This window comes from Marmota flaviventris, chromosome 13, assembly GCF_047511675.1.
Source record: "Marmota flaviventris isolate mMarFla1 chromosome 13, mMarFla1.hap1, whole genome shotgun sequence".
NCBI lineage: Eukaryota > Metazoa > Chordata > Mammalia > Rodentia > Sciuridae > Marmota > Marmota flaviventris.
The window spans coordinates 70,199,155-70,220,002 of NC_092510.1; the positions used below are offsets into that span (position 1 = coordinate 70,199,155).

The following is a 20,848-nucleotide window of genomic DNA, read 5'->3' on the forward strand; positions in this document are numbered from 1 at the left end:
TCTCAAAAAGGGCTGTGGGTGTAGCTCATTAGTAAAGTGCCCTTGGGCTCAATCCCTGATACCAAAAAACAAGTGGATATATGGATATAACAAAAATACAAAATTAATAAGATATAGGGCTGGGTTTGTGGCTCAGCAGTAGAGCACTTGCCTAGCACGTGCGAGGCCCTGAGTTCCATCCCCAGCACCACAAAAAAATAAATAAAGGTATTATGTCCAACTACAACAAAAAAATGTTAAAAATTAAGATTGAAAATGATAATATAATAAAAAGGAATTTTCTAAAGTGTTGTTTGAAATAATTGGTAATTCTCTGACAAGATTCATCAAGAGAGGGCTAGGGTTATGGCTCAATGGTAGTGCACTTGCCTGGCATGCATGAGGCACTGGGTTCGAGTCTCAGCACCAAATATCAGTAAAAAATAAATAAATAAAGGTCAGTCAACAAATATTTTAAAAAAAAGACTCATCAAGAGAAAATAGAAAACACAAATAATAATAGCAATGAGGGCTGGAAGTGTAGCAATGTTACCAACTGTATGCAAATATATTGAAAACTTCGATGAAATAGTTTACTAAAAACATACACCTTGGGCTGGGGTTGTGGCTTGGTGGTAGAACACTTGCCTAGCATGTGTGAGGCACTGGGTTTGATCATCAGCACCACATAAAAATAAATAAAATAAGGGTATTGTGTCCATCTACAACTAAAAATATTTAAAAACAAACAAACAAAAAAGACACCTTAGCAAAGCTAACCAAAGAAGAAATAAACCATTTTCCAGGACTGATGTTTAACCAATGTGTACCGATTCAGCTGAAGTAGTTGTTAAAAGATTGAACTTCTTCCTTACCATTTGTTAAGTATTTGCTGCCCTGAGTCACCCTCTGGCTACCTAGGCCTCTCTTCTAAGATTACCTCCCTCAAGATCTTCCCATCATCCAGTAACTGAAATTTTTCTTGCACAGTAATACAATTCTAAGACTCTATTCCAGCATTGCCAACTATATCTATTCTGACTCTCCAGTGTTTGTGCACTACTGGTTATTTAAGTACTCTGAACATCAATTCTGTAAACATTGAATAAAAATTTTAAATCAATTAAAACTGATCTAATAAAGAACAGCCTTATCAGTTTTATAGGTGACTCCTGTCAGATACTGAAATGATATTCTGGTTTTATTAAACTGATGAGATTCTAGAAAAAGAGAATTCTTATTCCAGAAATGAAAGGATGTTTTGTCAATATAAACTCTGTTAATATGATTAATTACATTAACAGATAAAATGAATAAATCCATATGATTCTTTCTTTTCTTCTTCTATGTGGGATGATTGATCCATGGGGGAAAATTTGGAAAAGACTTCTCCAAATTCATATTTCTTTTCCTCTAATTCTTATGTGTCCAAAGACAGGGATCCAAAGACACACCTTTGTAGGAGGGTTAATTATTTCAATTGAGGAATAAAATTCAACATTCAGTCATGATTAAAAACAAAATAAAGGACATCATTACCTGCCTTACAGAAGAAAATTGAAAGGGTTATAAAAGAATATTATGAACCTCTTTATAATAACTTATGTAAACAAATACCTAGAGAGTCATAAATTACTGAAACAGATTCAAAGAGTAAGTGGAAAATCCTTAGACACAAGACCTATAGTAAATAAAGAGTTGGTAATTTGTAAATCTTCCCACAAAGAAAAGCCCAAGCCCAAATGGCTTCACAATGAATTTTACCAAATATTCCATTACAAACTATTTCAGAAAATAGAGGAAAGAACACTTCCCAGCTGAATTCTTTGGAGTCTAGTATTACTCTGGCATCATAAGAATGGAAAACTGCTGGCCAATATCCTGCAATAAAATTGATGCAAAGATCTGAAAACAATATTAGCAAGTCAAATCTAGCAATATACATATAAAGGATTATAAGTCACAACCAAGTGGAATTTATTTCAAGAATGCCATGTTGCTTTAATATCCAAAAATCAGTTATTGTAATATATTAGTAAAACTAAAACCCCACATAATCATCTCAATAAAGACTGAAAAGCAATTAACATAAAATTCAATACCCATTTGTGCTAAAACTAGGAATAAAAGAGAACTTCCTTAACTTGATAAAGGACATCAATGGAAAACCTACAGTTAAAATCTTTTTCTTTTTTTTTTTTTAAACATTTATTTCTTTTAGTTATTGGCGGACACAACATCTTTGTATGTGGTGCTGAGGATCGAACCTGGGCCGCACGCATGCCAGGCGAGCGCGCTACCGCTTGAGCCACATCCCCAGCCCCAGTTAAAATCTTAATGTTGAAAGACTGATACATTTCCCATAAGATTAGTAACAAAGGGCTGGGGATGTGGCTCAAGCGGTAGCGCGCTCACCTGGCATGCATGCGGCCCAGGTTCGATCCTCAGCACCACATACAAACAAAGATGTTGGGTCCGCCAAAAACTGAAAAATAAATATTTAAAAAAAAAAAAAGATCAGTAACAAAGTTCTCGCCACTTTTATTCAATATTGTACTGGAGCTACATCATTACTCTGGATGCACCATGAAGCAAGAAGAAAAAAAGCTACCAGATTGGAAAGGAAGAAGTAAAATCAGTTTTCATATTTAGAAGATTTGACTCTATTATTTATATTTTCTTTTTTGGTACTGGGGATTGAACCTAGGTCCCTCTACCACTGAGCTACATCTCAAGGCCCTTTTTATTTTCTATTTTGAAATAGGGTCTCTTTAAGTTTTGCAGTCTGATCTTGAACTCTGATCCTTCTGCTTCAGCCTCCCAAGTCACTGGGATTATGGGTGTATACTACTATGCGTTTTTCTACATAGAAAATCTTAAGGAATTCCCCCCAAAACCTAGAAATAATAAACAAGTTCATTGAATTAACAAGATATGGCAGATTAATATGCAAAAGTCAAAGATATTTCTACTTAAAAGCAATGAATAGGGGCTGGGGATGTGGCTCAAGCGGTAGCATGCTCGCCTGGCATGCGTGCGGCCCGGGTTCAATGCTCAGCACCACATACAAAAAAACAAAGATGTTGTGTACGCCAAAAACTGAAAAATAAATATTGAAATTCTCTCGCTCTCTCTCCCTCTCTCTCTATAAAAAAAAAAGATTTATTTAAAAATAAAAGCAATGAATAATCCAGAAATGGCTGAGGAATACAATTGCATTCACAATAGTATCAAAAAGAATACAGTAGTATTTGGGCTAGGGATGTAGCTCAGTGATTGTGCACTTACCTAGCATGCACAAGACCCAGGGTTTGATCCCCAGGAGTACACATACGTACACACACAAAAAAGTACAATATTTGTACACTGAATGCTATGTAACATTTCTAAAAGAAATATAAGTAGTTACTAATAATGAGACATTACATGTTCAGAGATTAGAAGACTCAATATTATGAATAACAAGTCTTGGCAAGAATGTGGAAAACTGGAACCCTCATTCCTGGAATCCACATTGCTGCTGGGAAAGTAAAATGGTACAACCATTTTATAAAGGTTAGCAGTTTTGTAAAGTGTTAAAATAATAGTTACTGTATTCCACTCCTAGGTATACCTACACAAAAGAAATGAACACATATGTCTATACAGAGACCTATACATAAATATTTACAATAGCAGTATTTATCATAGCCAAAGAAAAAGGGAACCAATCTAAATATCCATCCAGTGGTTAATAGTTAAACAAAATGTATTGTGTCTATACAACAATACTATTTGGCAATAAAAATAGTATTGATATATGCTGTGTCATGGAAGAACCTCAAGAAATTATGCTAAATGAAAAGGCCAGATTAAAGACTACTTATTGTATACTTCTGTTTATATGAAATGTCCAGCTGGGTGTGGTGGTGCACGCCTGTAATCCCAAGAACTCAAGCCAGCCTCAGCAATTTAGCAAGGCCCTAAACAGCTTCACAAGACCCTGTCTCAAAGTAAAAAAAAGGACTGGGGCTGTGGCTTGGTGGTTAAGTGTCCATGTAATCTGCAGTACAAACCAAAAAACGTTGCAGGCTGGAAGTAGGATGAAAATTTTAAAAATCAATTGTGTTCCCATTGATTATTGGGATTATGTCAATGCAAAATTTTTCAAGTATACAATTTTTCATGTATACAATTTTTCATAATAAAAAATTTATATAACCAGAGATGTGAAAAATTGAGCTCCATTCTGTTGTCATATGTAATTGATTAGAACAAATAAATTTTTAAAAATATGTTGTTATACATAGGAATAAATTACAAAAGAAGATGTGTAACCTTGATGGAGAAAATTGTAAATTTTCATTTAAGTCACTGTAATACCTAAGTAAACAAAAAAGACATTTTAAAGTCAAGGGCATAAACTTATAAAGATGGGGAAACAGGAGAGGAAATATGACAATAGAATTTTAGAAGCCGGAAAGATGGTGGAGATGAATGACTACTGACTAAGCAGCTGTTTTAAGCAACTTGATTTAGTAAGTCCAAGGAATCTGAACCCTAAGCTGGCAGAGGGGGAAAGTTAAAAACTTAAGATAATTGTCATAGAATCCTCAAAATCACAGGAACTGGCAACCCTCGGTACTTTTTAAGTAGCTAAATAAGGATTCACAGGAGAGATATTTAAGAACTTCTTCCTTTCTTAACCTATATCAGTGCAATCAACTTCCCATTTTAGCAGAAGTTTCTAATTTTACTTTATAGAGAGGGTAAAATGAAGAATCTTTATTAAAAGTTTCCAGAAACAGTTGAAGGTTCAGGTATGTTGCTGAAACCAAGGGGATTAAATGACATGTGTACTGAATATTGATTACAGAGATCCTCGGCCTTCTCTCGGGTGATGATCTAAGGTTACATATATATATACGTATATATACATATATATATATATATATATATATATATATATATATATATATATATATATATATATAAATGTGTGTGTATTATATAAACTATATAGTTCTAGTCAGCTTTAGTTTCCCACTCTTAAGCATGAGCAGAGCAGAAATTGAGGAAAACTTTTTTTTTTTTTTACTTCTTCACATTTTTGGAAGTTTTTTAGAACTTTTATTTTATTTTATGTATTTTATGTACAAAGAATTAGCATGTTCTCCTTCACTGGGTGGCTATCTTGGGTAATCCATTCGAGGAAGATCACTTAGTCCAACTTAATGAAGCCTATGTCCTTTGCGCTGACAGAAACACTGCCGGCACACGTTGAGGCCATATTTCCGGATCAGACCGTGCCGGTTTGAACACACGCGGCAAAAGCGAGAACCCTGGTCAAATTTTTGCGGGTGGCTCCAATAGAGCTGTTGGTGACCCATCTTGCTTTCAAGGGTGCAATGAGGAAAAAAAAAAAAAAGGCGAGGAAAACTTATAATATAGAGATACAAAAGGAAAGTTTCTTTGAATAACAATATAAGAGAAGAAAACTTAAAATTTTAAAAAGAGCTCTCAATATTTGTATTTTTGTTTGAGACAAAAATGGGTTGCAACAGTGGAGAGAAATAGATGGAGTGTCTAAAGTATAAATGTTGTACTATTAAAGTGGGTGAGGAATATTCATTTTTCTTTAAGCTCTACTTGTTTTATTTATGTGTTTTCTATAGGTATGTTTTTTTAGATAACAAAAATGAAATAAAACAGGAACAAAAATATACAAGGAATAAAAGTCTATCAAAGAAACCATATGGGCAGATTTGATAACTTTAAAAACTTAATAGAACTATAGAAATGCAAGTACATATAGGGCAGGTGAAACAGCAGGTTAGGCACAGCTTTAAAACAATAGATTTTTTTAGCTTAAAACAATAGATTAGGAGATACATATCTAAAAGTTACTCAAAATACAACATATGAAAATGGGGAAATATGAAACATGAAAAAGCCTTGCACAGTGGAGCACACTTGTAATCCCAACTATTTAGAAGGCTGAGGCAGGAGGATCACAAATATGAGCAAGTCTTGGCAATTTAGTGAGACTTTCAAAAATTGGGGGGGGGGGGGGGTTGCTGGTGATGTAGCTCAGTGGTAGAGTGTCCCTGGTTTCAATCCCCAGTACCTGCCCCAGCCCCACCCGCCAAAAACAAACCCATGAAAGAGAAATTGTGAGACAAGGAGAGTCAAATATGAATGTTTCAAAAGTTTTTTGGAGTGCTGAAAGAATATAGAAAATGGGTGAAGGGCAATATTGAAATAATGACTGAGAACTTTCCAGAATATATGAGTAAAATAAATCTTAAGATTTAGAAAGTCAAATGAATCTCAGTAAATACAAACAAAAGGAAATCCAAAGTTACACATACCAATGTGAAACTGTAGGACTCTAAAGACAGATCAACTAGACAGAAAAAGATCAATTGTTCAAAAGTAGCAGATAGACTGATAGCAAGTTTATAAATAGTGATATTGGAACCCAGAACTGTAAAACATCCTCATTATTCAGAAAGAAGTAACTGTCAACCTTAAGTTGTATGTTCAGCCAAACCTTTTTTCAATAAAGATGAAATACATATTTTCAGAACAATAAAAAAAATGAATTTACCTCAACAAAGTTTTACATACAAAATTCTGAGGGATATACTTCAGAACAAAAAAGAGTGATCTAAAAAGGAAGGTTAGAGATGAGAGAAGGAATGGTGAGCAAAATAATTGTAAACATACATTATTAATTCTGTTTTGAAGGGAAAAACAATTTGACTATCACTGAATCATTAAATTTAGGATAACTCTAGGTTTTCTTGGGTTTGTTTCTTTATAGGTGTACAGAAGATGGTTGTCCACATAAGAAATTCTTTCACACTCGTTTTCTCATGCGAATGAGACTAACACCAGATTGTTCCAAAATGTTGATCTCAACATCCTCTGGATATCTCTTGATTCTCCATGATCTTGACTTAACAAAGTCTTTAGAAGTAGGCAGCTATCCCATTTTGAGAGCAAGGAGAACTACATCAAGTTCAGGTAAGCTTTTCTTTCTTTTTATTTTTTTAATTTTTTTTTAGTTATACATTGACACAATATCTTTATTTTGTTTATTTATTTTTATGTGGTGCTGAGGATCGAACCCAGGGTCTCTCATGTGCGAGGCAAGCGCTCTACCACTGAGCCACAACCTCCAGCCCCAGCTTTTCTTTTTTTAATTAAAAGTTTAGTAGGGCTGAGATTGTAGCTCAGTGGTCGAGTGCTTGCCTGGACACACGAGACCCTGGGTTCAATCCTCAGCACCACATAAAAGTAAAAATGAATAAAAAATAAAGGTATTTTGTCCATATACAACTAAGAAAATTTTTTTAAAGAAAGAAAAGTTTTTTTTTAATAAAGTATCCAGCAGAACTTTAAAAAAAATTTTTTTTTTGTTATCAATGGACTTTTATTTTATTTATTTATATGCGGTGCTGAGAATCAAACCCAGGGCCTCACACATGCTAGGCAAGTGCTCAACCACTGAACCACAATCCCAGCCCCCAGCAGAACTTTTTAAGTTATGATTATAGAGTTTTAATTTTAAATTTGTATTGTATCCTAGATTTCCAAATGTCCACACATAGGTACCTGGTGCCATCTTGTTTGTAACACCCTCTTGCCAAAGCTTTGTCCTTTTTCCCATTGCTGATTCTATTAGACTTAAGTGAAGTTGGGGCTCAGAAAAACTTAAATACTATACTTCATCAATATTTTATGATAAAGAGAATATATTTCATCTGACTTGGGAAAGAGAAGAGTGGCCTGGGAGCGGAGGAAAACAGACTTAATTATTTGGAACACAAATACAAACTTTTCATGAAGTGCTATTAAAAGATAACTTTAAATGGTTGGAATCTTTCTCATATGTGCACAAGGCCACTCCTGAAGACTCTTTTGGGAAAATACAGGCATAATTGTACTATTATTGACCAATTTAACTGTTAAAAGTAGAAATTTAAGTTTACCAACTTCCTTGCAAGCAAGGTGTTTGATAAAAGTGAATGTAATCCTTTTAGATTCAGAATTGCCTTTTTAAAAAAAAGTTAAATACTAATAATTAGCTTAGTGATAGTTATCTAGAAGGTGTAGTTGGCATTTTTTGACTCAAAACCAAGCTTTTCAGTCTTCAGCCATGTGTGGTAGCATATGCCCATAATCCCAGTGGCTCAGGAGGCTGAGGCAAGAGAACTGCAAGTTCAAAGCCTCAGCAATTTAGCGAGGCTCTAAGCAACTCAGTGAGACCTGTCTCTAAAATAAAATACAAAGAAGGGCTGGGGTTGTGGCTCAATTGTTAAGTACTCCTGGGTTTAATCCATGGTACCAAAAAAAGAAGCAGCAGCTTTTCTGACTTCTAAGGGTAATTCTGGTATAAAACCATAAGAAATTCAATAAAATAAGAATTCCCTGCAGAGGTGTGGGACTACTGAAAATGTATGATGAAATTGAGTTTCTAGTAATATGCCAAACTTCATATTAATTTTATCTTTTCCACAGATTTTAATGTAAAGTTTTGCTTTGCATTTCAAAGAGGATTTACATAGATTTACATAATAGAATTTTTTAGTATGCTTTATAGAAAGATTTATTCATGTTACCAGTAATGGGGCCTGTTGTTTGGACCCTATTCTAATGTTAAACGACTCAGTTTTCATTAAATTTTCTTATTCTGTTTTAGTACAGAAATGATACCCAAAGATATTCCAGTGCTTATTTGGTTGGGGTTTGTTTTTTTGTTTATTTTATTTCACATACACAAGTTTTTGGCATAAAATGGTTTTTTTTTTTTAAGAGAGAGAGAGAGAATTTTTTAATATTTATTTTTTAGTTTTCGGCGGACACAACATCTTTGTTTGTATGTGGTGCTGAGGATCGAACCTGGGCCGCACGCATGCCAGGCGAGCGTGCTACCGCTTGAGCCACATCCCCAGCCCAGCATAAAATGTTTTTAAAAGGAATTTGGCCTTAAATAACGCTTTAAAGATATGTCCTGCCTTCCTTCATCTTAGTTATACCCCAGGTTTATATGAGCTTTTTTGGCCATGTTTTGGATGATTTAGAATATGGTTCAAGTAGATAATTAAAAAGTTAAGAGATACTACCAGAGTTATGCTAGATTTATTGTCAAACTCGTTTGTGTTTTTAAGATTTGAGCACTTCATCGAGTTCAGCTGGTCCCAGAGTTTCTGGTTCACCTTGTCATCATAGTGATTCTAATTCATCTTCTGAGAAGCACATTTCACGAGCCTCCCAAAGAGAAGGTAGGTTAAAAGCTGGATTTTATAATCTTGCAATAACAGATTCCATCAAATAATTTTCTTTGGTTTGGTTTTAATCCATAAAAATAACTAGTGGAGATGAGACTATCTCTTGCCTCTCAGTCAACTAACCGTTTTATGCTGAAATCTGTAATGGAATTTGAACTTTGTTTTTATCACATGTACCAAACTTACTTTGTTCTAGTTTGGAGAGGAAGTAGTTGGGAAATGTAGATTCTAGTCAAGATTGTTGGAAAAATTAAATGAGAGTATACATGTGCAAGTACTATATAAACATGAGAAATGAATTTATCAGGTGATTGTGAATGTCACCTAGTCTTTTACTCTAGGTCTTTTGCCATTTCTTTTTTTTTTTTTCCTTCCTCCTCAGTACTCGGGATTGAACCCAGGAGTGCCTTACTACTGAACTACACCCCAACCCTTTTTTCAGTTTCTTATTTTGAGATGGACTCTCCCTAAGTTGCCAAGGCTGGCCTCAGTCTTTGAATCCTCCTGCCTCAACCTCCCAAAAAGCAGGAATTACAGACCTGTGATACTCCAAATGTCTTGCCATTTTCTTCCCTTTCTGTACATCGCATGACAGTTGCAAAGGGATTGTGGGATAAAATGAGCTTAATCTGGCCCTAATCTGTATCTTCCATCCCCGCCCCCTGCCATTCTAAAAGAACTAGCTTCTCTGCCCATCCCTCCACTTCCTGATTGAAATGCTTTCTACCTGGACAAATTCCATTATAACCCCTCTCCATATTAAATCCAAATCTAAGCTCTTAGCTGTTTATCCTCCTCTTTATTGGCCAAAAATGGCCTTTTAGGTCACCTTTTGGAAATAAGTATAGCTCTCCTTTGAGAGTTAGAGCAGCATTAGAACTTTTTTTTTTTTTTTTTTGGTACCAGGGATAGAACCCAGTGTGCTTAACCACCGAGTCACATCTTCAGCCCTTTTTATATTTTATTTAAAGACAAGGTCTTGCTGAGTTGTTCATGGCCTTGCTAGATTGCTGAGGATGGCTCTGAACTCATGATGCTCTTGCCTCAGCCTTTGAGCCGCTGGGATTACAGGTGTGCACCACTGTGCCTGGTCAGAACTTTTATTTTTGACATGATATCTTCTGTGGATTCTAAGGTATTGCACAAATAAAACTAAACTTAGCTCTGGCTCAAGTGAAATCAGTGGTATCCTTGATCTTCCAGTCTTTCCTACCCCCTCTCCATTCAGCTCCTTCATAGTTTCCCCTTTTGTCAACTCCTGAGAAACTTCAGAAAATACAACTATCAAACCTTTGCTTACCTATTTAGAGTGCGTTTCTTTTCTGCTTTTGTTAGAGGTTTACAAAATTAATGCTTAAAATGGAGGTTTGTTTTTCTCTAAAATCGTTAAAATCCAATCACATGTGAAATTATTACTTATGTATAGTTTGGTTGTTGCAGTGTAATTTAGAGCCTTATAGGTTTCCATCAGTGGTATAGTAATTCCAAGGGAATTTTTAAAAAGAAAAGCCAGGGACAGTGGTGCATGCCTGTGACCTCCCCGCACCACACATACACTTGGGAAGCTGAAGCAGGGAGGTTGCAAGTTCAAGGCCAGCCTTGGCAACTTATAAAGATCCTGTCTCAAAAATAAAAAGGGCTAGGTATAAAACTAAGTGATAAATTACTCCTGAATTCAATATCTAGTACAAAACGAGGGGGTGGGGTGGAGATAAACCATAAATAAACAGCTTTCTGAGGTATAGATCGAAATCCAAAGGACCCCTGCTCAGCTTCCATGTCTTAGCCTTAAGTCCCCAGTGATTCCTACTATTGGAACTTGGGTCCCCCTTCCCCCTAAGCCCATACTGGAGATTGAACCTAGGCTATGTCCCCAGCCCTTTTTATTTTTATTTTGAGACAGTGTCTTGCTAAGTTACTTAGGCTGGCCTCGAACTTGTAATTCTCCTGTCTCAGATATGTGCCACTGCACCCAGCTAGGGACTTGTATTCTTTCGTAATAGTAGTATTCTTTCCCCATGCCCATATCCCAAAACTCACTGTATTTTGAGGAACAATATATTTTTTTACATGTGTTAACATAAGGCATGGAAGATAACTGCCAGAAATCAGCCTTAGTCCTTGAATAATACAAATCCTAATCCTCATTTTCTTGTTTCTCAGGCGTTTCACCACGAAATAGTCTTGAAGTCTTAACCCCTGAAGTACCTGGTGAGAGAGACCGTGGAAACTGCATCACATCCTTACAGCTGCACCCCAAAGGCTGGGCCACTCTTCTTCGGTGCTCAAGCAACACTGATGATCAGGAGGTACAGTTAGCAGTGCTTTATCTTCAGTAGGTTTCATTGGACAAATTGCCATTGCTGTGTGTGCAAATCTAGGTGTATCAGACCACAGTCCACAGACTCTCCTTCTTTTTTTTTTTTTGGTACCAGGGATTGAATCCAGGGACACTTTACCATTGAGCCACATCCCCAGCCTTTTTTTTTTTTTTTTTTTTTTTTGAGACAGGGTGACACTGAGTTGCTTAGGGCCTTGCTAAGTTTCTGAGGATGGCCTTGTACTTGTGTTCCTCATGCCTCAGCCTCCCAAGTTGCTAGGATTACAGGCACACACCACCATGACTGGCAAGAGACCCTTCTTCTTGACGATCCTTTTTCTATCCCCTGTGGTTTTATGGTATCCTTATCCCTTGCTAACCCTTCTTCCTCTCCTGCTTGGGTGTAGCAGGCTAGCAAGTACTCTAATGGCCATCATCAGCTCAGGTTGTGTCTGGCTTCTTAATTCTTGCCTCTTTCATCTTGTCAAAATAAATAAATAAAGGTAATATATAGTAAACATAGCACTGAAATGTTTTAGCTAAGCTGGATAAATGTGAGGTTTTAGCCAATTATCATAATTTTATTTATTTTTTTAAAAATCAGGAATATCTGGGCAAGGTGGAGACTAAACTGATGACTAAGGGGAAAAGGTTAAATGACCTTAGGATTCTGGATAGCAAGAGTGTTCTGGAAAGCAAGGATCTCAGTGGTTCCAGAGACCACAACTAAAAGGAGGGGAAAAGAGCTTTTGAAGTGCAGAGGAAGAGGTACTTTAGGGCTTGGATATACCCAGAATTTTTTTTTTAATATGTAATTTTAGTTGTTGATGGACCTTTATTTTATTCATTTATTTATATGTGGTGCTGAGAATCTAACCCAGTGCCTCACACATACCAGGCAAGTGCTCTACCACTGAGCCACAACCCCAGCCCGTACCCCAGAAGTTTTTAAAATATCAGGATTGTTGTTGCTGTAAGAAAAGGAAAAGTATTACTACAGAAGTCACAGGCAGCCTCAGGGAACAAAAGGTTTTAAAACCTCACAGTGCAGAATAACTTCAGGTTATGAAGAGAAGAAGGTATGGGGCCTACAAGTTTTGTTAGTTAATGGGAGATAGTATTCATCTGATTGATATCTTGCAACAATCCTGTGACTTTGGCATTCTGTTGAGCTTTTGAAAAATGAGAATTTCTGTAGCACTCTTTGGTACTCTGTAACCATGGTTTGTCTCCCTTTTCTTTCCTTAGTGGACTTGTGTGTATGAATTCCAAGAAGGAGCTCCAGTGCGACCAGTCTCACCTCGCTGTTCCCTACGACTGACTCATTACATTGAAGAAGCCAATGTAGGCAGGGGTTATATCAAAGAACTTTGCTTCAGCCCTGATGGGCGAATGATTTCTTCCCCACATGGCTATGGGATTCGCTTGTTGGGATTTGACAAACAGTGCAGTGAACTTGTTGACTGTTTACCCAAAGAATCCAGTCCCCTGCGGGTGATCCGATCTCTGTACTCTCACAATGATGTGGTACTGACAACAAAGTTCTCTCCAACACATTGTCAGATTGCCTCAGGGTGCCTTAGTGGACGGGTCTCTTTGTATCAGCCAAAGTTTTAGGCACAACTTACATCAAATAAGGAACTCTCTGGTGTTTGACTTATTAATTACTTCAATTTAGGTGAAGTGTTTTCTTTTTAGAAGATCTTATAAGTTTGGGTCAAGATCCTGGTTCTTATGGGTCCATGAATACACCTGTGACCTGAGTACTTGATCATCCAGCATCATATGGGCATCTCCAAGTAGACTATGCAGCATCGTCCTTTTCAGCATTCCTCTGCTCCTGCTGGTCTGTGCCGCTGAACTCCAGTTCTTATGGTTATTTTGCATGGTAGTTGAGTTTCCTCCTTCCCTTCCTGCCTCCTTCTGTTCCTTCCTTCTTTCCTTCTCTCCTTCCTTCCTTTCTCTTTTTTAGTTTTGGTATGTTGGTATGAATTGTATGGACATTTGGCAGAGGAGTTTTGATTGGGATAAGAGAAACCCATGACACTAGTATTGAATAAAACTCAGAAGTTGGATGTTGACATGCCAGTTGTTGAAAAAAAATTTTTATCTTGATTTATCAATGTACTTGGCCTTTTAAATTTGCTGTTATATTTCTCTATATTGAGCACAGATAATGGCATTTTTCTCATAACTATTAGATAGTCTTGCATCAAAATGTCTTTTAAGTTTCCTGATAAAATCATACAGGAAAGTTTTTTCATGTGAGAGATTTTATGAAATTCTAGAAAAAATACTACCACCTCTCTTTGTAATTTACTTGTATGAATTTATAGTCTCTCTCATGTCCCCTTATTTGGTATTTAGCTCCTATCAGCAACATCAGAGAGGAAAGGAGGAGAAGAAATGGGCTTTGGTCATTTCTGTTGTACAGAAGAGGATTTAAACTATTAGTACAGTATTTGGCCACAGAGAGATGGAACAATGTGACTTAAGACTTTCTGTGTTTTCTCTGCCAGAATGATGTATTAACAGTATTGGGGTGGACGGTGAATTAAGAGTAAAGAAATGGCATTTTACTCATCTTTCTTCCTTGAGCCAAGGGTCACAAGCTCAACTTACCATTAGCGAACAGAGAGCTGCAGTCCTCTTCCAGATGTTATCATGATCCTGGCAGTGACCTGGGTGTCATCCTTTTTTCTGTTTTGTTATAGAACACAGCAAGTGAAAGCATCAGGTAGGGGCAAGCACAGGCTGATGCTCTGTTGAATAGGCAGCTTTCTTCCTGTCTCCTCTACATGGAATGTATTATATTTAGAAGGGATTTTCCAGAAGCTGGAGTAATTTAAGCCATGCACCAGCCTTGTCCTCTTTAGGCCAGTGGTTCTCAAACATTAGGGTGCATTATAACCATTGTAGAGATTGTGAAAATACAGAAACCTGTATATCACCTTAGGAGATTCTGATTTAGGCAGGGAGAGGACAGGAATCTCTATTTTTAACAAGAGCCCCAGGTAATCTTTATTCAGGTGACCTTTGAATCACAATTTTAAAAACATAGTCTTAAACAGCATTATATACTTCTGTACTCATTTGGTGCTTAACATAATTCCCACAAAGTGTTTTGATTATTTAATAAGTAAATGAAAACATTTTTAGAGATATAAAACAACTTGGAATGTAATTAATTGCATTATTTGACAAATGAGAGAAGTTAAGTCACTTGCTTAAGATCATCATGCAAAATTTGTGACAGAACCATGACATGGGTTTAAGTTTCCTAATTCCTTGCTCAGGGCAATTTCTAAGATATGCTGGCTGTTAAATCAATGACTTATGAACACTTTGTCATTAAGTTGTATTATTGTGAATATCCTTATAGGTTGGAAAAAAAAAAAGGGCTTGAGAGTAGATGCTGAGATTACAGCCATATGAAGAAAAGTACTTTAAATCTTACAGAAATGTTTAAACAACCCTAATACATGAATAAAAGTGACATTTATTGTAGGACCTGCCAAATAGTCATTCACACACATATATGTAAGAGGTTCTGTCTTACTTGGAACAATGTTAACTCTAGAACAGAATTAGATTATCTTACCACAGATGTTGAAAAAATTGGAAATTTTGTAGCCATTGGAAAAATATACATAAAAGCACAGTAAAAATGCAGACTTGCCATAAATTTCATAAAAAGAAAAAATTCAACAGAATGAAATTTTGGAGATAAAAACACTGAAAATTATTATTAAAAATAAGCTATGAAGGGGGGCTGGGGCTGTAGCTCAGTGGTAGAGCACATGCCTCACAAGTGTGAGACCCTGGGTTTGATCCTCAGCACAACATAAAATAAATAAATAAATATGTGTGTCCATCTACAACTAAAAATACTTTTTTTTTTTTTTAAAAAAAGCTATGAAGTACAAATCAAATTGAATTCAAAAGAAGACACCACAAATTTTATTAACTTTGGAAAGGATTCCATGTCAAGTGGTGCACACCTGTATTCCCAGTGGCTGGGGGTGCTGAGTCAGGAAGATTTCAAGTTCAAAGCCAGCCTCAGCAATGGTGAGGCACTAGCAACTCAGTGAGACCCTATCTCTAAATAAAAAATACAAAATGGGCCTGGGGATGTGGCTCAGTGGTTGAGTACCCCTGAGTTTAATCCCCAGTACCAAAAAAAAAAGGGATTCCATGTCAAATGCTGGACCCACATGCCACCCAACTCCAAATTTAGCCAATGGTTCTTGAACCACTTTAGGGAACTTATCATGTGTTAAATAATGTATCTGCTTTACTCTTAGCCCCCACAAAAACTTGGAAGATAGTTAGAATTAGCCCCAAATCTTTGGCAGCCATGATGTGATAGAAACCATAAGTGACTTGTCTGAAGTCACAGAGTTGGCAGTGGGTGGCAAAACTGGGATTCAAACCTAGGTTTGTCTTTTTATTTGATTTAATCCAAAGATAGTGCAAAATACTCTATCCTTTTGCCCTTTAGTATCTAAATGATGGTAAATTGGCCTGTTAATTTACTTTTTCAGCATCTTCTGGAAGTTTTGTTTTGTTTTTTTTAATTACAGCATTGGCCTTATCTTACCTTGTATACTGTGTAAAAAGAACATGTACAAGATTGACTGTTTCTATGAGAATAATTCAAATACCACAGACTCAGGGCATACATAGAGTCCATTCATTACTAAAAAACCTCAAGCAGGATGTCTGTGAAATAGAAAAGAAAATGAAGAATATGGAGCATTGTGTAAAAACAGAGCCATCCAAATTAGAATTAAAAATTATCAGCAGCGGACTAAAATTGTGACTCAGTGGTAGAGTGCTTGCCTAGCATGTGTGAGACACTGGGTTTGATTCTCAGCACCACATATAAATAGATAAAGGTCCTTCAACAACTAAAAAAATATTTTAAAAAATTAACAGCAGTGGGCTGGGGATGTAACTAAGTGGTAGAGCCTTTCCTAGCATATGTGAGGCACTGGGTTCAATCCTCAGCACTACATAAAAAACAAAGGTATTGTCCATCTACAACTAAAAAAATATTAACAGCAGCAAACTCAACAAAAGAACCCTTGCTCTCCTTGAGATATGGTCATGATCAAAAAGTCATCAGAGAATTAAAGGGCATCAGGAATGCTATATTATTGAAAGAAATGACTTCTTACCATTTCCAGGCCGTTTCACTTTCTGTGTAAAAATCGAATCAGCTATATTTTACTCTAAATTTTATTCAGTCATTTTTTTTCATGATAATTGATAAAAGGTATCATGATTGGTAATATAATACAATTGTTGATAAATGTGATATAGATTATTCTCCTGTTTTGAAAAGCTTTCTCCAGAACAGTGTACTTACGACACTGCTGTGTTGATGAAGTACATCAAATATGTGGTAACTCCTTACTTTCAGTTTTGAAATGAAGTGACTAAGCAGTAGGTAACCTCAGTTTTAGTCTTTAAAAAATATGTGTGGTCTTTTTTTCTTAGAAGGTTAAAGCTTCTAAGAAATGAATATATATCATTCCTCCTTGTTACATCCCTGAGAAGAGCCCATACCAAAAATTTTAGGAAAGCAAGCAAGGAAGGGTAAATCACATGTTCCCTGCTCCTGGGTCTAAAACCAAGACCACCTTATATAATTTTTAAGGTGGTGTTCTCTAGAAAGTGCAATATAGGGAAAACACTCAGAATATTTTAGAAGCCTAGTGTTTCCTATATTAGAATATATTGGTACTGGCATCCACAAGTATCTGTTAAACTTTTATTTAGCAGGAAAAAAAATCTGATAACTTACTGAAGACAATCATCCCCATTTAGTGACCAGCAGTCATTGAGTACTGTGAAAATCCACTCAGTTATACTCTGTGTCGGTCATGAAGGAAACCATACATATGAATTTTGGATAAGTAATGCATATCTCTTAAGTGCCAAAATTAAAAACTTGTAATTATTTTTGATGCAAGTCTTTCAGGTGTGTTAGTATGCCTCCCTGCCTTCTTCAGTATCATTCACTTTTTCATGATGTAAAGTTATATTCATAATGTGTTATTATAAATACCTAGAGAGCTCTGATAATATGTAAAACATTTCATAGAATATAAAGGGCTAAAACAAATATGAGTTAATATCTTTTATGAAGTGATTCCTTCAATTCTGAGATATATCATTTGCCTCAGATTGCTAACTTTTTAAAAATGTTTTTTTTTTTTTTTTTATCTCCTAAGTAGTGTGTTTTGTCAACATGCCTGCCTCTAGCAGGCTCCCCACTTTCTTCTAATTGTGTAGTGTTCATCTATTATGAGCTGGGACATGAGATAACCAAGCTGTTCAGAATGTCTACAATTAGAACTGGACAAACTCTCAGTACACAGTCTGGGACAGCTCCCTTGATTGCTTTCTGCTTATCTTCTAGATAATACAAGATCCCAGTTAAAGCTAGGCTAGTTTTTCAGTTGCAACCAAGTAAGATACTTCAAACTAAGGAAGCTGCTAGGAAAAAAAAAAAATAGCAATGTACCAAAGTACAGCAAAACAACAACAAAAGCTCTGTGTATGCACAGGGATCTTTTATGCTTTTAAGTAAAGAGGAAGAGTGCAGGAAAATAAGAAAATCCAGATGGACTTAAAACTATTTTAGATGCCATTTTAGTTGCCATTAAACTTTGTCAGTAACTATTTAAATGTGTGTTAAATTATCACATGTTGTTACAAAGACAGTTTAGGCCCATAGGATAAGATTGTACTAAAATTTATATCCTAGAGATAATTCTAAATGATATCCGAAGAATTTCTCCCAAATGATAATGGAAATTTTTATTAAAAGAAAGTCTAGGTTACCTTTATGCTGCTCTCTTTGGTTGTAAATGAATTAATGATAGACATACGGGTTTTATCAAAAACCCAAGGAGCACATCTTACATACATCTCCTGTCTGTACGTGTATATAAATGTCACTATAAATGAAAGTGTTACCCAGAGATAATAAAATAACTTATAAAATTTAAATCTGGTCCAAAGTCTTTAAAATAGCTAGAATTTTCAGCTTCCCTAAGTTTTTTAGATATCATGCTTTTTACATTAAAAAAATGAATGTTTGAATTTTATTTTAAATTTCACTGCATCCTTCATTTCCAAAGTGTTTTCTGGAAAATTTTAGACATTTTCAGGACTCTTGGGAGTGTTTCTGATAATATACTAGACACCCAGAAAGTTTTCTTAGTCGGTTCTAAGGTGCTGTAAATTCTTATGCTAGACTGTAAGCTCCTTGAGGGCAGGACTGTCTTATTTATTCTTGTATCCCCAGTGCCTGGCATAGAACCTAACACAGAGTAGTTGTTCAATAAATATTTGTTGAATGAATCAAATGAACCTTCACCATATGTGGCCTCCAGCTCCCATGAAGCCAGAATGTGATGTGCAAGTTACTTAGTACTAGAGGAATCAAATTGTTTATTATTGTAACCAACAGACTGTCTTCATCAGGGTAAGATTTGTTCTGATCATAAGTAACCAACTATTTCTCATTGACTTGAAAAACTACAAATTAAGAATCAGTTTTTCTTAAACAAGCATTTGAATCTCTCTTATATGCTTAGTCTTGTACTAAGGACCCAAAAGAAAGATAACTAAGATCTTGATATTCCATCGTGGCAGTTGGAATAAACTTAGAGGAAGGGCTGGCTTTATAGGTGTTGGGCCTTTGCAGTCCTATAGGGCCCCACACAGAGAAAGGCCTCATACTTGGTTAAATGCTTGCTCCAGCTGTCTTGAAAAGTTTCAAACAACAAGCCTGCATTTTATTTTGCCCTGGGCTTAACAAATTATGAATTTAGTCTTGCTTAAATGTTAACTATTTTTGACACTGTAGAAACATGAGAATTATATATAATCTTACCTGCCTTCCAGTAAATATTCACATTCATTGAAAACTAGCTATAAAATGCATGATTTAGTAAAATAACTTCTGAAATGTGAAATTTAAACAAAACTACATCCCTCCTTCAAGGTTTTTGACAAATGTCCATCACTGTAGAATAGAAAAGCTGCTTTAAAAATCTAAGTGGCTTTTTCTTTTTTCATTGAATTATTTTGAGTCTTTCAAATGGATGGATGTAGAGTAGGTGAGTTGATTTTAACTATGTACATACCCACATAAAATTTTAAGGTTTTAATAAACCTTCCTTTTTTTACGTGCACTGGATATTTTGGTATAAGTCTACCTCATGATGTGCTTTTAAAAAACGTTCCTTTGAAACATTTTACACACTTTTTGTGTGTGGTTAACCTGCTTAAAAGGTTGATAGCAAATTTGTACTTAGTAGTAATTTGATAATTTTTGCTTTAACCTCAGGGATATACATTTTTAGACCAGAATCAAGCACAAAACTGTGACAGAGGCAGTAGCTTGATGGTTCTTGTTAATGACAGTCTTAACTTTTTACCATCATGCATCAGAAAAAAAACCTTAGAATACATGCCAAGTTTTTGTTTTGTTTTGTTTTCCTTTTTTTTTTTTTTTTTTTTGTTTATTTAGTTTTTTTTTTTTTTAATGTGGTGCTGGGGATTGAACCCAGTGCCTCGAACGTGCTAGGCAAATGCTCTACCACTGAGTCACAACCCCAGCCCACATACCAAATTTTAATTATTTATAAATTATAGTATCTTATTTATCTATCATGTACATTGTAAAACATAAACAGAGGAAAAAGAAAATTAAGATTTTTAAAAACCAAGGTTTACATTTTTTCCTATACCTCCAGGGATAAACTGTGCTTTGGCTGGTATACACACACTTCATTTTGTATGAACCACTGTCTGAAACATAAGTTAGCATTTTACACTCATGTTCTGACCTTGGCACAGTGGCACATGCCTGAAATCCCAGCTCAGGAGGCTGAGGCAAGAGGATTGTAAGTTCAAGACCAGCCTAACAAATTTAGTGAAATTCTGTCTCAAAATAAAACAGGGTAGGAGATGTAGCTCAGTGGTAGAGCACCCTTGAGTTTAATCCCCAGTACTGCAGAAAGACAACAGGTGAACTGAGATTTCATCCTTTCATGTGTTCACTAATGTTCTGGCCATTTATAAGTCTAAATGGTACAAATCATAGTTTTTACAGCTTTCAAAATTATTATTCAGTGGAAATTTTATTTGTATCAATGGAAAGGTTAGTTGATAATTTTTACTTCTGTCAAGCTATACATTTTTTTGTATTATTCAACAATGTGGTTGACAGTTCATTTTATCATGTTGTTTTCAT

General features: G+C 35.7%; 1 protein-coding gene, 1 non-coding gene and 1 pseudogene across 2 annotated transcripts in view; 1 reads left to right on the forward strand and 2 right to left on the reverse strand.

Moving 5' to 3' along the window:
* Dcaf10 (DDB1 and CUL4 associated factor 10) overlaps positions 1-18,953 on the forward strand; it is a 45,465-nt gene extending 26,512 nt beyond the window's left edge. Inside the window, exons 4-7 of the mRNA XM_027931077.2 lie at positions 6,785-6,987; positions 9,135-9,248; positions 11,418-11,563; positions 12,823-18,953. Coding sequence (XP_027786878.2) covers positions 6,785-6,987; positions 9,135-9,248; positions 11,418-11,563; positions 12,823-13,191 — 832 coding nt within the window. The 3' untranslated portion in view covers positions 13,192-18,953. The remainder of the gene's footprint in view (positions 1-6,784; positions 6,988-9,134; positions 9,249-11,417; positions 11,564-12,822) is intronic.
* On the reverse strand, positions 1,324-1,446 carry LOC114089327 (small nucleolar RNA SNORA38). Its single transcript, XR_003582153.1, has one exon. It is a non-coding gene; the product is annotated as a small nucleolar RNA SNORA38 (small nucleolar RNA).
* Positions 5,129-5,367, reverse strand: LOC114089275 (small ribosomal subunit protein uS14-like; annotated as a pseudogene).
* Positions 18,954-20,848: the final 1,895 nt, after the last annotated feature.